Below are 15,023 nucleotides of genomic sequence, written 5' to 3'. Positions count from 1 at the left end.
AGTTGACGGCTTTAGAAGGTCTTGTATGAGTTTAATGTTATTAAACTTATGACTGATACTACAGACCCCCACAGATTTATTATCTTGAGTATAGAGAAGTGCTTTAAGCAGTTCTGTGTATCTCTTGCTTTGCATGCTGAGAATAGAGTTGGGGCTGGGTAAAAAAATAAAATAAAATAATAAAAAAGAAATTAAAAAAAACTACTTTAAGGGGTTATCCAGAGAGTGGGGGTGTTTTTTATTTATTTTTTTTATTTTATTTTTTTAAATCTATTCCCATTGTATGGGATTTAACAAAATAAACCTGTATTTACCTCCAGCACTACCTCAGGTGCCCTGTTCCGTTTCCCTGATCTGATTGTCTTCCTGAGCTGCAGCCTTTGTCGTGCCTTGGAATCAGTAGCCACCAGTCCTTTCTGAAGAAGCTTGGGAACTAGTGAAACGTTAAAGGCACTGGCTAACTAGCATTTTAACTAGCAGCTCTTCAGTCTCCAAAGTGACAACCAGAAATAGTGCTTAAACTGGAGGGGCCGTACAAATGTTAGCGCACCCTGGCCAATAGTAGCACGGCTGTCACTTACAAACTATGCTATAGGCAGACTGGAGCTGTGGTTTTAATTACTGTGTGGTCCTGACATCTAGTGGACACATTGCTAATTGCACCTCAATCACTTATATTTATTATTTTGGGAGGGACCTATTTTAGGGTACCCCTTTGGGGGTTTTACCCTAAAGTTGTTATATGGGAAGCATTGAGGCCCAATGTATCATACTGCTACTCAGCAAATCTCTGGCCCACAGTGTTGGTCCCCCCACGGCCAACGATTCGCTCAGCTGCAGTATGACAAAAACTATGCCCGGGAAGCTTCCAGGATCTGATGCAGGGACTAATGCAGGACAGCCGAGACTTTGCAGGTGAGCTGGAGGTAGGTAAAGGGTTATTTTGTTAGATCCCAAACAATGGGCATAGCTTTGAACCCCCACCTACTGGATAACCCCTTTAACTTGCCCCTGTCCCCAGATTTTAAGTCTTCTTTCTGCTTCCAATATATGCGATTGTTGCAAGACCTGCCACCTTAGCCAATCACTGGCCACTGGTTAAGTTGGCAGGTCCTGCCTTGAGCTTTCATCTCAGAAACAGGAAAAAGACAGGATTTTTTAGTCCCCGGAGTCTGTGCTTGTGTAAGAGCCCCCCAGAATTCACTGTGTCTCTTTCATGGGTATTGTTTAAATGATTTCCATAGACTGAACGGTCCAAACAGTAGCAAAGGGATTAGGACACTCTTCAGTATAGCAAAAATAAGAAAAGAAAATTTAGTTCAGCTCACCACCCAATACAGACACTGGGCTGTGGTGCGCTACTATGAGGAAGATAGGAGCACGGACAATGCGGGCAGTATCCTGTACGGAGCAGAGAGGAACAAGATGATGGGGTCCAGCTCACGAAAAATGAAAACGTAGCTTTTACTGTGTCATTAAAACTTGAACAATAAAGGAAAAAAACGCTGCAAGTGCATTAAAAACGCCGACGCGTTTCGGACTTCAAACGAGTTCTTTGGCCCATGTCTAAGAACTCGTTTGAAGTTCGAAACGCATCAGCGTTGTGTTTTTAATGCACTTGTTGCGTTATTTTTCCTTTTTTGTTCATATTTTAATGACACATTAAATTCTACATTAAAATTTTTCATTTTCTGTGAGCTGGACCCCACCATCTTGTTCCTATCTACTCTTCAGTATACTGACTTGTTTTCCTCCCACTTTCAGGGACCCCTATTATTTACAGCCATAACTTTATGGGTTTTGTGTAATAAGTTTCTTCATTGCCCATGTTGCAAATGTTTGATTTTTTTTTTTTTATAGTAGTTCTTGCCCTTAAAATTTTTTTTTTTTTTTAAATTGGTACACAAATATAATACTGATCGCAGCTATGAAGATTTGCTTCTTTTGGATGAAGTGTCGGACGTTCTTGTTAGAGATGAGCGAACTTACAGTAAATTCGATTCGTCACGAACTTCTCAGCTCGGCGGTTGCTGACTTTTCCTGGATAAATTAGTTCAGTTTTCCGGTGCTCCGGTGGGCTGGAAAAGGTGGATACAGTCCTAGGAGAGAGTCTCCTAGGACTGTATCCACCTTTTCCAGCCCACGGGAGCACCTCAAGGCTGAACTAATTTATGCAGGAAAAGTCATCAACTGCCGAGCCGAGAAGTTCGTGACGAATCAAATTTACTGCAAGTTCGCTCATCTCTAACAAGAACGTCCGACACTTCATCCAAAAGTTCTTGTCATGCTAGTACATTTTCTGTTTTGCATTCTAGGCTCAGATGCAAGAGACAGAGAGGAGACGGGAAGAAGTTGAAACCTACCTAAGGAAAAGGATGTCTGATCTAGAGATGGGCCAACAAGGTCTTTACAGATTACATTTTTGTGCTCTATTAGGATTCACCATAGGTTGTGTGTCTATAATATGTCACTAAGGCAGTGCTTCCCAACCAGAGGGCCTCCAGCTGTTGCAAAACTACAACTCCCAGCATGCCCGGACAGCCTTTGGCTGTCCGGGCATGCTGGGAGTTGTAGTTTTGCAACAGCTGGAGGCTCTCTGGTTGGGAAGCACTGCTCTAAGGATTATATGTGTGTTTAGTGATGGTATTTTCTGCATTTTTGCAGATCTTCAAGGGAAGCTTATGACCAAAGAGGCTGAGGTCCAGAGCTTACACAGCAAACTCACAGACACTATAGTGACAAACCAGCAGCTGGAGCAGAGAATCATGCAGCTCATGGACGAAGGACAGGATGACAGCCTTCAGATGCAGGTGCAGGTACTGTCTTATGGAGATCCTTCAAGAACATTTCATATTCTCATTTGCATGTGGTGTATAGTCCGGTCATCATTTCTCTTCTGATGGTACATTTTCACCAGGTCATGTGACTTAGTTCGCCAAAGTGTATGTTTCCACCCATCATCTTTATGCATTTCACCGTTTATCAACTCCTATTAAAGTCATAAATGTAAAAAACATGTAACTTCTCTGCTTTCGGTTTCTCGACCCGCTCCCGCCACCACAAACAGGCTGGAGGGGGGGGGGGGGGGCGGGAAGACGAGCGTAGTAGATGGGGAATACTCCTTTTAAAGAGGTACACTGGTGAAAAACTTTTTCTTTTAAACAGATCTGTAAATGACTTCTATTTAAAAATCTTAATCCTTCTAGTACTTTGCTGCTGCTATATGCTCCACAGGAAGTTCTTTTCTTTTTGAATTTCTTTTTTTGTCTGACCACAGTGCTCTCTGCTGACATTTCTGTCAAGAGGAAAGAGGAACTGTCAAGAGCAGGAGAGGTTTGCTATGGGGATTTGCTCCTACTCCGGACAGTTCCTGACATGCACAGAGATGTCAGGAGAGAGCACGGTGGTCAGACAGAAAAGAAATTTTAAAAAGAAAAGAACTTCCTCTGTAGTATACAGCAGCTGATAAGTACTGGAAGGATTAACATTAAGTCATTTACAAATCTTTTTAACTTTCTGGCACCAGTTAATTAAAAAAAAAAAAGTAAATAGTTGTTCCCCGGAGTACCCCTTTTAACAAACTTTATTTTGAATGTGTTGGAGTAGTAAATATTGTTCCAAAAGTGTATGTAGCCTGTGGTAATATTTAGGTGTCACAGCTGAGAAAGTTACGATCGGGTAATATCGCCTCTTCAAATGGGTTATCTTCCAAAAAACAGCACCACACCTGTCCTCAGGTTGTGTGTGGTATTACAGCTGGGCTCTTCTCACTTCAGTGGTGCTGAGCTGCAATACCACACACAATCAGGTGTGGTGCTGTTTTTTTTCTAATCCACGATAGCCCCTTAAATGACAATGGAGATTCTGTATATACAGCTGGATTCATTTTATGTTTTTTTTCTTATTCATTGTAAGGATTTACTGAAGCAAAATGAAGCCCTCAATGTTCAAATAAAGAAATACCATTCTCAGATGCAGGCTCAGGTAAAGATAAGGAATTTTCTGATTGACCGTCCTAGCATGCAGTTTTGTCAAATAAGCCCTTTACCCTTACGATTCTATACTAATCCTGGGTTCGCTTAGTTGTGGACAGCGTTTGGGGTCTCCTGGCCCATGTTCAGTTTTAAAGGGGTAGTCCAGTGGTGAAAAACTTATCCCCTATCCTAAGGATAGGGGATAAGTTTGAGATCGCGGGGGGTCCGACCGCTGGGGCCCCCTGCGATCTCTCTGTACAGGGCCCCGGCTCTCGGCCCAGATAGCGGGTGTCGACCCCTGCACGAAGCGGCGGCCGACACGCCCCCTCAATAAATCTCTATGGCAGAGCCGGAGATTGCCGAAGGCAGTGCTTCGACTCTGCCATAGAGTTGTATTGAGGGGGCGTGTCGGCCGCCGCTTCGTGCGGAGGTCGACACGCCCCCTTCCCGCGGGCTGTCGGGGCTCCGTACAGGAGATCGCAGGGGGCCCAATCGGTCGGACCCCCCGCGATCTGCAACTTATCCCCTATCCTTAAGATAGGGGATAAGTTGTTCACCACTGAGTCACCACTGGACTACTCCTTTAAGTTACAATTAATTTGGTTTGAATGGATAATAAAATATCCTTTTATACATTTTTATCATCTCCAAATATTTGTAATTTGTTTGATTTTGTCATTTGACTATAGGAAGTACAATATAACTGTTTATAATGAAAGTTTGTTTTTCTCCACAGTCTTCAGCATCAGCTATAGTGGAGGAACTACAGAAGAAGTAAGTGCTACCGCATGGAATATTAATAGAGCTGTCTGGGCTAGTAACCTACAGTATATAGGAAAGACACCTGACCCCTGATTGGAAATAAAAAAATGTTCTCAGCCATAAATCTGGAGGCATACGTAAACTTGTTGTAGTGTAATAATGTCTATACTAGTTGTATGACACTTGTAATAATGTCTATCCAGCGGTTGTATGACACCTAAAGGAGTAGTCCGGCGCGCACTTTTTTCCTTTTATCCCGTCCGGGCTGCAAAATAAAAGAAAACACACTTTCTCTTACCTGCCAACGAGCCCCCGGAGCTCCGGTACACTCCGGTACAGGTGTTGGGTCCCCGGGCTGTATTCTTCTTACTTCCTGTTAGCCCGGCACGTCACACGGAGCTTCAGCCTATCACCGGCCGAGGCGGAACATTGCTGCGGCCGGTGATAGGCTGAAGCTCCGTGTGACGTGCCGGGCTAACAGGAAGTAAGAAGAATACAGCCCGGGGACCGAACACCTGTACCGGAGTGTACCGTGGCTCGTTAGCAGGTAAGAGAAAGTGTGTTATCTTTTATTTTGCAGCCCGGACGGGATAAAAGGAAAAAAGTGCACGCCGGAGTACTCCTTTAAAGGGGGTGGGGGGCTCTTGTGTAACTGGGTTTGTGGAGGGGGAGGGGCTCTCCATTTTGAAGTATTACCATGTGAGCAAATCAGCCCTCATTTTAGTATGTTTGCATTATTTGACAGCTTCTTCAGAGAGCAGAGTCATTTTGTAATTGGAGTATGTTATTACATAAATTAATAGTACAGAACAGTAGAAAAAACCTTATAACCTATATTACAGCAGTCTGTCATTGCCCATTCAGGCTGTCAGTGATATCAAATATGTATAGGGAAGAAGAAAACTGAGATACCCGAGGACAGTGCCTCGTTTTATACCCATGGAAAGTGGAGACTCTGTGACACAGTGTATACAAATGTGTAATCTGTCAAGATGGCTGCTCATCACAATTGTTGGGGTATCTTTAGTGAAGAAAGCTGCTCTGCCTGGGAGGTCACACTCCAACCTGTTGAAGTGCTATATCTAGTACAGTCATGGACGTAAATGTTGGCAGCCCTGACATTTTTCTAGAAAATGAAGTGTTTCTCACAGAAAAGGATTGCAGTAACATATGTTTTTCTATACACATGTTTATTCCCATTGTGTATATTGGAACTAAACCAAAAAAAGGAGGAAGAAAAGCTAAATTATTGACACCTTTAACTTAATATTTGGTTGCACACCCTTTGGGGAAAAATAACTGACATCAGTCACTTCCTATAACCATCAATAAGCTTCTTACACCTCTCAGCCGGAATGTTGGACCACTCTTCCTTGTAAACTGCTCCAGGTCTCTTATTGGAAGGCGCCTTTTCCCAACAGCAATTTTAAGATCTATCCACAGGTGTTCAAGGGGATTTAGATCTGGATTCATTGCTGGACACTTCAGAACTCTCCAGAACTTTGTTGCCATCCATTTCTGGTGCTTTTTGATGTATGTTTGGGGTCATTGCCCTGCTGGAAGACCCAAGATCTCGGACGCAAACCGAGCTTTCTGACACTGGGCTGTACAGTGCGACCCAAAATCTGTTGGTAATCCCCAGATTTCATGATGCCTTGCACACATTCAAGACACCCAGTGCAAGAGGCAGCAAAACGACCCCATTGACCCTCCACCATATTTCACTGTAGGTACTGTGCTCTTTTCTTTGTAGTCCTCATTCCGTTTTCGGTAAACAGTAGAATAATGTGCTTTACCAAAAAGCTCTATCTTGGTCTCATCGGTCCACAAGATATTTTCCCAGAAGGATTTTGTCTTACTCAAGTTCATTTTGGGAAAATGTAGTCTTGCTTTTTTATGTCTGTGTCAGCAGTGCGGTCCTCCTGGGTCTCCTGCAATAGCGTTTCATTTCATTTAAATGTCGACAGATAGTTTGCGCTGACACTGATGCTCCCTGAGCCTGCAGGGCAGCTTGAATATATTTGGAACCTGTTTGGCTGTTTATCCACCATCCAGACTATCCTGCGTTGACACCTTTCATCAATTTTTCTCTTCCGTCCATGCCCAGGGATATTAGCTACAGTGTCATGGGTTGCAAATTCTTGATAATGTTGCGCACTGTGGACAAAGGCAAATCTAGATCTCTGGGGATGAACTTGTAACCTTGAGATTGTTGATATTTTCCCACAATTTCCTCAGACAGTTCTCTTCTTTCTGTTGTACATGCTTAGTGTGGCATACCCAGACACATAATGCAAAGACTAAGTGGACTTCTCTCCTTTTTATCTGCTTTCAAGCATGATTTTTTTATTGTCCACCCCTGTACCTTGCCCCAGGTGAGTTTAAAGGAGCATCACATGCTTGAAACAATCTACTTTTTCCACAATTTTTTAAGTGTGCCAATAATTTTGTCCAGACCACATTTGGAGTTTGGTGTGACATTATGTCCAATTTGCATTTTTTCCTCCCTTTTTTGTTTAGTTCCAATACACACAAAGGGAATAAACGTATTTATAGCAAAACATGTGTTACTGCAATCCTTTTCTGAGAGAAATACTTCATTTTCTAGAAAAATTTCAGGGGTACCAACATATATGGCCATGACTGTATGTGGAAAATACCTTTCGAGAGCCATGAACTGCTTCATCCGATGGTAAAATGTAGAGTCTCCAGATCATGGATATTGATCCAATCCAGGGTGGATTGTTTTAATAAAATAACTAATAATATAGTAGCAGGAAAACAATGACTGGTATGGAGTGCTGAGCGCAGCAATAAAGGGTATTTCTTAGCTAATGAAGTGATGACTTATTGCTAGGATATGCCATCACGTTATGATCCTCTGGCCTTTATGACCCCCACCAATTCGCTGCATCTTTTTCATGGTTTTCCCTGCACAGTGGTGCTCAGACACATGGCTTTACAGAAAACTATTCATGTAAATGGATCTTTGCAGCAGATATTGCTGCCCATTGACTTTAATAGGTAGCAAAATCTGTTACAGCAAATCTGCAGCAATAAATAAGGTGTCAACAGGATCTTTTGCAGATTTGATGCTGCCGATTTAAAGCAGTGTTCAACTATTTATTTGTATTATATTACCTACAAGCCCAACGCGGCTAATAATTTACGAGGTGCAGGATCATCACTGGGAAGCCGTCAGCATGTCACAATTAGGTATTGTATTGATTTGAGTCATTATATTCATGTGCTGACTAGACTTAATACTGCTAGACTTCAATTGGCATTACTGATTACTGTATATATCCTGGTGATATCCTGCTTAGCTTTGTGTTGGGGGGTTTTTTAAGGGTGGGTTATTTTATGGGTGTTTTTTCTACCTGTTTTTGTATATGTAATAAAGAATAATATTTTTGACTATATCTTTGGGCTAATTTTGTAGGTTATTTATTTATTTGTATTGATTGTTTTGTTAGGATTGTGGAGAGGGATATGGAAATTAAACAGATGGAAGAGTCCTTGGCTCTGGAACGTGCAAATTATGCAAACAATGGAGAAGAACTCAAGGTAAAGAAATGTTGCCTATATAATAGATGAGAAAGGTGTGTGTATAAAGAGAACCAAAAAAAAACTTGGGCTGACTTAAAATATGAACCTGTTTGGTGTGGATATTCTCCCTGCTGAGGACAGCATTCTATTGTGACAGATACTGTTTTCTGTAGTCCATCACTTGTGCCGATATGTATAGTAACATGTTAGGTGGTCATACATCTTTGACTTGCGATGGCTGAACTTACCAATTTCCATTTGATATGGTGGGTCGACTTGCGATTGGCATATCTTGAAGTGTAGGAGGGGAAGATTAGGCGTAATGAATTTCAGCATCCTGAATCTTTTGGCTTAAAGGGGTACTCAGGCGCTAAGACATCTTATCCCCTATCCAAAGAATAGGGGATAAGATGCCTGATCGCGGGGGTCCCGCCACTGGGTCTGATTACTTGCGATCACGGGGGCCGGAACATTGTGACGTCACGGCCCCGCCCTGTGTGATGTCACGCTCCGTCCCCTCAATGCAAGCCTATGGGATGGGGCATGACAGCTGTCACACCCCCTCCAATAGGTTTGCTATGAGGGGGCGGAGCGTGGAGTCACATGAGCGGGGCCGTGACGTCACAATGCTCCGGCCCCCGTGATTGCCAGTAATCAGACCCGGAGTGAACATGCTCCGGGGACTGAGTATAACGGGGTGCTGCATGCAAGATCACGGGGGTCCCGCCGCTGGGGACCCCTGCGATCAGGCATCTTATCCTCTATCCTTTGGATAGGGGATAAGATGTCTTAGTGCTGGAGTACCCCTTTAAGTGAGATAAGCCTCCGAGGTGTCTGGCAGTGACTTACTTCCCTGTCCCTATTGACAACACATGCACGTTCAGCTGAACTGGAAAACCTCATGAGGGATAGCTGTTGATGAAACAAGCATTCAACCTATATAGGTATTAACAATATATGGCCCCCTTTTAGTTATTACTTTCTAACTGCTAAAACAGACAGAAGCCTTTATTAGGAAATAAAGCGAATGTATCATCTTGTTATAGTGTAGATTTTTGCATTCTATTCTTTTTGTTCATGATCATGCTGACCGCCATCTTGCCTCAGTTACGGATCTCCCCCTTTTAAGCACGTCCTAAATATCTATAGCAGCCACATGTCATTGACTTGTAAGAGGGGGTTGTCCGAGCCATGATCCGTGACTTGTGCAGGAAGGCCAATTCCATTTTATCTTTATATTGGTCACCTTTCACTGTAATGCTGCCAGTAATGAGAATGAGGAGACTGAGGAACAGTTTTCTCTACAGAACTCTTATTAGGTTTAGTGGCCAGGGTGAAAGTGCAAGATTTCAGGATTATCCTAAAATCTATATAATCTCGCTGGGCGGTTGGTAGAAGGGTGTTTTCTTCTTGAGACAACCCCTTTTAAGTTATCTTACTATAAAAGTTAGGTTTCGAAAATTAGATATCTTGTCTTGCATAGAACTATAAGTAAGCTTATTTTTATATGTTTCAGGACCTGAGGAAACAGAATGAATCCCTGAATGTTCAGATACAGAAGTACATTGCTCAAATGCACGTGCAGGTAAGATATGAAAGCTACACAAGGAGACCTCTCCAGTCCTCATCCAGCCCTCTCCATTACAGTTTTGTAAAATTGGAACCCTTTCATTACGTGAGGGCAACAGATACTAAGATGGTTGAAAGTCACCCATCTATGATATTAAAGGGGTACTCCACTGCTCAGCAGTTGGAACAAACTGTTCCAAACGCTGGAGGCGGCAGCTCGTGATGTCATAGCCCCGTCCCCTCATGATTTCCCGCCACGCCCCCTCAATGCAAGTCTATGGGAAGGGGCGTGACGGCCGTCACGCCCCTTCCCATAGACTTGCATTGAGGGGGCGGGTCTGTGACGTCACAAGCTGCCGACTCCAGCGTCCGGAACAGTTTGTTCAAAATGCTGAGCAGCGGAGTACCCCATTAAGAGCTTCTGATGTTCAAAAACACTTGATACTTCTCTTTTACATTGTGTACATGAACATACCAAAATAGAAAAAAGCTGTAGCAGACAAATGTAACCAAAATACAATTTTATTATTTAAAAGCCACAATTAAAATACATATGACAAGGAGGAATAGCAACTGATACAAAGGACATCCCCTGGATAAAGTACAAGTATGTAATGCACACATATAGATATGGATATATAATAGTGGCGAGTGCCACGCGCTATATGTCTAATAAGTAAGGATAGGTATGTCAATACAGGTTACACACAATAGATAAAGTAACAATCAACTTAGTGTGATAAGTTTAAACAATGCTGCACATAACGTGCAGATAAGTATAAAGGGTTAATACAAAGTACATGAGAACAAAGGTGCAGGCTGAAAACATACCAATGAATAAAAAGACTAATAATGAGCCTGTCCAGGAGACCTCCACCCCTACGACCGCTTCGGACAAAAAGTCCTTCTTCCGGGAGGACTGTTTGTCCAATGCGGTCGTAGGGGTGGACGTCTCCTGGACACGCTCATTATTAGTCTTATTATTTGGGTTGGTTCACACCAAGCTTCTTTATTTTTCAGGCTTCAGCATCAGTCATTGCTGAGCAACTGCAGAAAACGTAAGTACATATACAGCAGTGAATCTTATCAATTTGATGCAGTTTGTCTTGTATGAATGGTTCAGGTTGTGGGAACTGGTATTCTGCAGTAATGGAATAATCCCGTCACGTAAAGTGATGACCTGTAGCTAGGATATGGTATCCAACCTCCAGGACCCACATCCATCATGAAGGAGATGGCATATCCTAGTAACAGGCCAGCACGTTGAGAAGTGAATACCCCTTTAGGTTGCTTTTATTTTGTTTTATTTGCACATAGCTTTTTATTTTATTTTTGCTTCTTGTTGTGAAGTTGCTCATCACCAGTAACTCCTGACAAAAGGCCATAGGTAATGGTGGTGGCAGATGTGAGTAATATAGATCTTGCTGAAGGAACAGCCATGCTGAAACCACATTATACTTAATTTTTATTATTATTATTTTTTGTTAACCCCTTAAGGACATGCGCCGTAAATGTACGGGTCTGCATAGAGGCACTTAATTGGCTGCGTCCTTAAGCCCTTAAGGACCGGGCGGTTTTCCGTTTTTGCTCTTTTGTTTTTTCCTCCTTACCTTTAAAAAATCATAACTCTTTAAATTTTGCACCTAAAAATCTGTATTATGGCTTATTTTTTGCGCCACCAATTCTACTTTGTAATGACATCCAAAGTATCTATGGCGAAACGGGAAAAAAATCATTGTGCAACAAAATTGAAAAAATACAGCCATTTTGTAACTTTTGGGGCCTTCCGTTTCTACTTAGTACATTTTTCGGTAAAAATGACACCTTATCTTTATTCTGTAGGTCCATACGGTTAAAATTATCCCCTACTTATATAGGTTTGATCTTGTATTACTTCAGAAAAAAATCATAGCTACATGCAGGAAAATGTATTAAAATTACGTTTAAAATTGTCATTTTCTGACCCCTATAACTTTTTTATTTTTCCGTGTTCAGGGCGCTATGAGGGTTCATTTTTTGCGCAGTGATCTGAAGTTTTTGCCGGTACCATTTTTGCATTGATCTGACTTTTTGATCGCTTTTTATTCATCTTATCATGATATAAAAAGGGACCAAAAATACGCTATTTTGGACTTTGAAATTTTTTTGCGCGTACGCCAATGACCGTGCGGTTTAATTAGCATTATATATTTTTAATTCGGACATTTCCGCACGCGGCGATACCACATATGTTTATTTTTGTTTTTATTTACACTGTTTTTTTTTTTTTTATTATTGGAAATGCCGGGTGATTCAAACTTTTATTAGGGGAAGGGATAATTCAAAAGGTTAATGATTTTTTTACACTTTAGGGGGGCTATAACATTGCATTTACTGATCTTTAACACTGTTCAATGCATCTCCATAGAGATGCAATGATCAGTGTTTACGGCGATTGATTGCTCAAACCTGGATCTCAGGCTTGAAGCATTCAATTGGCGATCGGACTGCAGGAAGAAAGGTAAGAGACCTTCCTCCTGTGCTACAGCTGCAGATTATACCGCGGTGATCCCGAACAGCTCCCTGAGTTAGCCGGGCACTTTTACTTTTAGCCGCATGGCTCAGCTTTGAGCGCGCGGCTAAAGGGTTAATAGTGCGCGGCACTGCGATCAGTGGCGCGCGCTATTAGCGGCGGGTCCCGGCTTCATTATGACGTATAGCCCGCCGTGATATGATGCGGGGTTACCGTGGGACCCCGCTTTATATCACGGGAGCGGGACCAAGGACGTACTCATACGTCCTTGGCCCTTAAGGGGGGTTAAGGTCAAAATGGGCTGAGTCCTTAAGGGGTTAATTTAGCTTGAAATTGTGCACTTTTTTCACCGTTAGCTCATATGTAAGGCTGTGTTCACATTTACTGTCTAAAGTTTAATTTGAAGCCTCTGTCAGTAATTCTGAAGTCAGATTTGAAGCTACGACTTGGATAGCAGGCTGCTTTATTGCTGTCAAAATGACTGGTACCATGATGGAACCCAAAGGATCGCATAGGTCGGAGGGGGGGGGGGGGGGGGGCGGGGGGACGACGACGACGACTACTTAATACCTTCCGTGTCAGCCACCCGTGATCTGTGGCTACATGGAACCCATGCACTCTTCTTGCCCTGAGCTCCGCCACTGAGAGCCATTGAATATAAGGATAGTTTGTTTAAACCTCAGAAAGTGACATCTTTCATTAATCGGGGGAATTTTATTGTCTTTGTAGTATTGAAGAAAAAGACAAGGAGATTAAGCAGGTGAAGGATGCTGTTGCTTTGGAACAAGCCAATTTTGCCAACAGTGGAGAGGAATTAAAGGTAATATATGAGCTGTCTAGGACATTTCAATGCTTCAATTGATGTCAACCAATGAAGTTTGGTGCAAATACTTTGCTTCTGTCGCACTGCTTCAGTGTACAGATTAACTTCTCCAGTCACATCCAATGCTTCACTCTCTACTTTCTTCTCACTTACATCATCATCATACTTACGCGCTTAACTGAACCTCTAGTTTTTGCCGCGTACTTTTCCCATCCTTGTACAGTTAATTTCTGCAATTCATTAGGTTATCTTTCTGTGTAATTCATTAGGTTGTATTTACATGTGGCAGAAGTTTCTCGATACCCCTGAAGGGATAGAAGTGAGGTGGAGGGGTGCCACCCCTCCTATCCCTGCTATTGGTCGGTCAGAAGCGACTGACCAATAGCAGATCGGGGGTGGCGGCGTTAAAGTTTGGTTCCCCTGTTCTGCCTTCCTACGGGAAGGCAGAACGGGGGAACTGTAGTGTGACCGGCGGTGGAGGTCACTTACCGGCGGCGATCGGCTGCGGCGGGCGGCGATCCTCTCCCTGGTGCGGCGATCCTGATGACTACGGAAGCAAGTGAGTTGCCTAGCAACATCTGGAGGGCTACAGTTTGGAGACCACTATACAGTGGTCTCTAAACTGTAGCCCTCGAGATGTTACAAAACTACAACTCCCAGCATGCCCAGACAGCTGTAAAACATAAAGTAGAATATGCAACCTACAAAAAATTAGCCCAGAGGAGTATTTTGATCCAACATCACTTTATTAATCACAAGAAACAACCAGGTAGAAAAACCCCCTTAAAAATACCCCCCCTTAAAATACCCCCCACACATACACAATTAGCAGAATACTACGGGGACCTAATAATATATTTATCCGTTGTATATTATAATCTACACAGCATGCTATTATATTATATATGCATCAAGTACTGTGCCTGACTGCGACAGGCTGAATACGTCCCCGGGAGCTCCTGCCACCTCGACACGTGTTTTCGGGTAAATCCCTTTCTCAAGACGCTATAAAGTAGAATATGTCATGAAAAAACAATCTCTGAATCAGAATGAAAAGTAAAAGCATCCCAGAGTTAATGCTTAAAGGGACACTAGCCAGATGTGCAAAAAAGGGCTGCGTCCTTAAGGGGTTAAACGTTCTGATGGAAGGGAGGCATTAGTGCGGAGACCCCCACCAGTCTCTAGGATAAGTAAAGAGAAGAGCTCAGCTAAGCGCCATCTCTCCTAGCTCTTGATTTGTTGCTAGAGACATCATCCACTTTATATAGAATCTGTCCCCTGTAATGACAGTGCGTCACTGATCACTTCGCCCTGCTAGTTCTAGCAATCGCACCTGGACCCCAGCGATCATAACTTTTGACAGGTCTGTGACCTGTCACCTTTTTAAAATAATAGTACCTCTTTAGTAGTGCTTCATAATCGAAGCTGTAGGGATACCTGATAGTTTTCTGTTATAGTGGGTTTCAAACATCAAAGGGGTACTCCGCTGCTCAGCATTTGGTACAAACTGTTCCGAATTCTGGAGCTGGCGCCAGGAGCTTGTGATGTCATAGCCCCACCCCTCATGACGTCATACCCCGCCCCCTCAATGCAAGTCTATGGGAGGGGGCGTGACGGCTGTCACGCCCCCTCCCATAGACTTGCATTGAGGCGGCGGGGCATGATACCATGAGGGGGCAGGGCTATGACGTTGCAAGCTCCCGGCGCCAACTCCAGCGTTTGTTCCACACGCTGAGCAGCGGAGTACCCCTTTTACTTACTCTACTACTTTTGTGAAACTACATCTCCCAGTATGGCCCTAAGCTGCAGACTATCAGTAAATGCTGGAAGTTGT

The 15,023-nt window shown here is 43.0% G+C and overlaps 1 protein-coding gene across 7 annotated transcripts in view; it reads left to right on the top strand.

Annotated features, from left to right (window-relative positions):
* Positions 1-15,023, top strand: part of KTN1 (kinectin 1) — a 139,204-nt gene that overhangs the window by 67,281 nt on the left and 56,900 nt on the right. For 5 of the 7 annotated variants that reach the window (XM_056547055.1, XM_056547058.1, XM_056547057.1 and 2 more), the window contains exons 10-17: positions 2,316-2,403; positions 2,665-2,816; positions 3,916-3,984; positions 4,711-4,748; positions 8,213-8,303; positions 9,802-9,870; positions 10,875-10,912; positions 13,096-13,186. In XM_056547055.1, the coding sequence (XP_056403030.1) occupies positions 2,316-2,403; positions 2,665-2,816; positions 3,916-3,984; positions 4,711-4,748; positions 8,213-8,303; positions 9,802-9,870; positions 10,875-10,912; positions 13,096-13,186 (636 nt within the window). The remainder of the gene's footprint in view (positions 1-2,315; positions 2,404-2,664; positions 2,817-3,915; positions 3,985-4,710; positions 4,749-8,212; positions 8,304-9,801; positions 9,871-10,874; positions 10,913-13,095; positions 13,187-15,023) is intronic. The other 2 variants (XM_056547059.1, XM_056547054.1) reach the window with 1 other exon arrangement.

The sequence above is a fragment of the Hyla sarda genome, chromosome 11, assembly GCF_029499605.1.
Source record: "Hyla sarda isolate aHylSar1 chromosome 11, aHylSar1.hap1, whole genome shotgun sequence".
In the NCBI taxonomy this organism is placed as follows: Eukaryota; Metazoa; Chordata; class Amphibia; order Anura; family Hylidae; genus Hyla; species Hyla sarda.
Note: the sequence above shows the minus strand (reverse complement) of the source record. Positions and strands in the feature narration are given on the sequence as shown.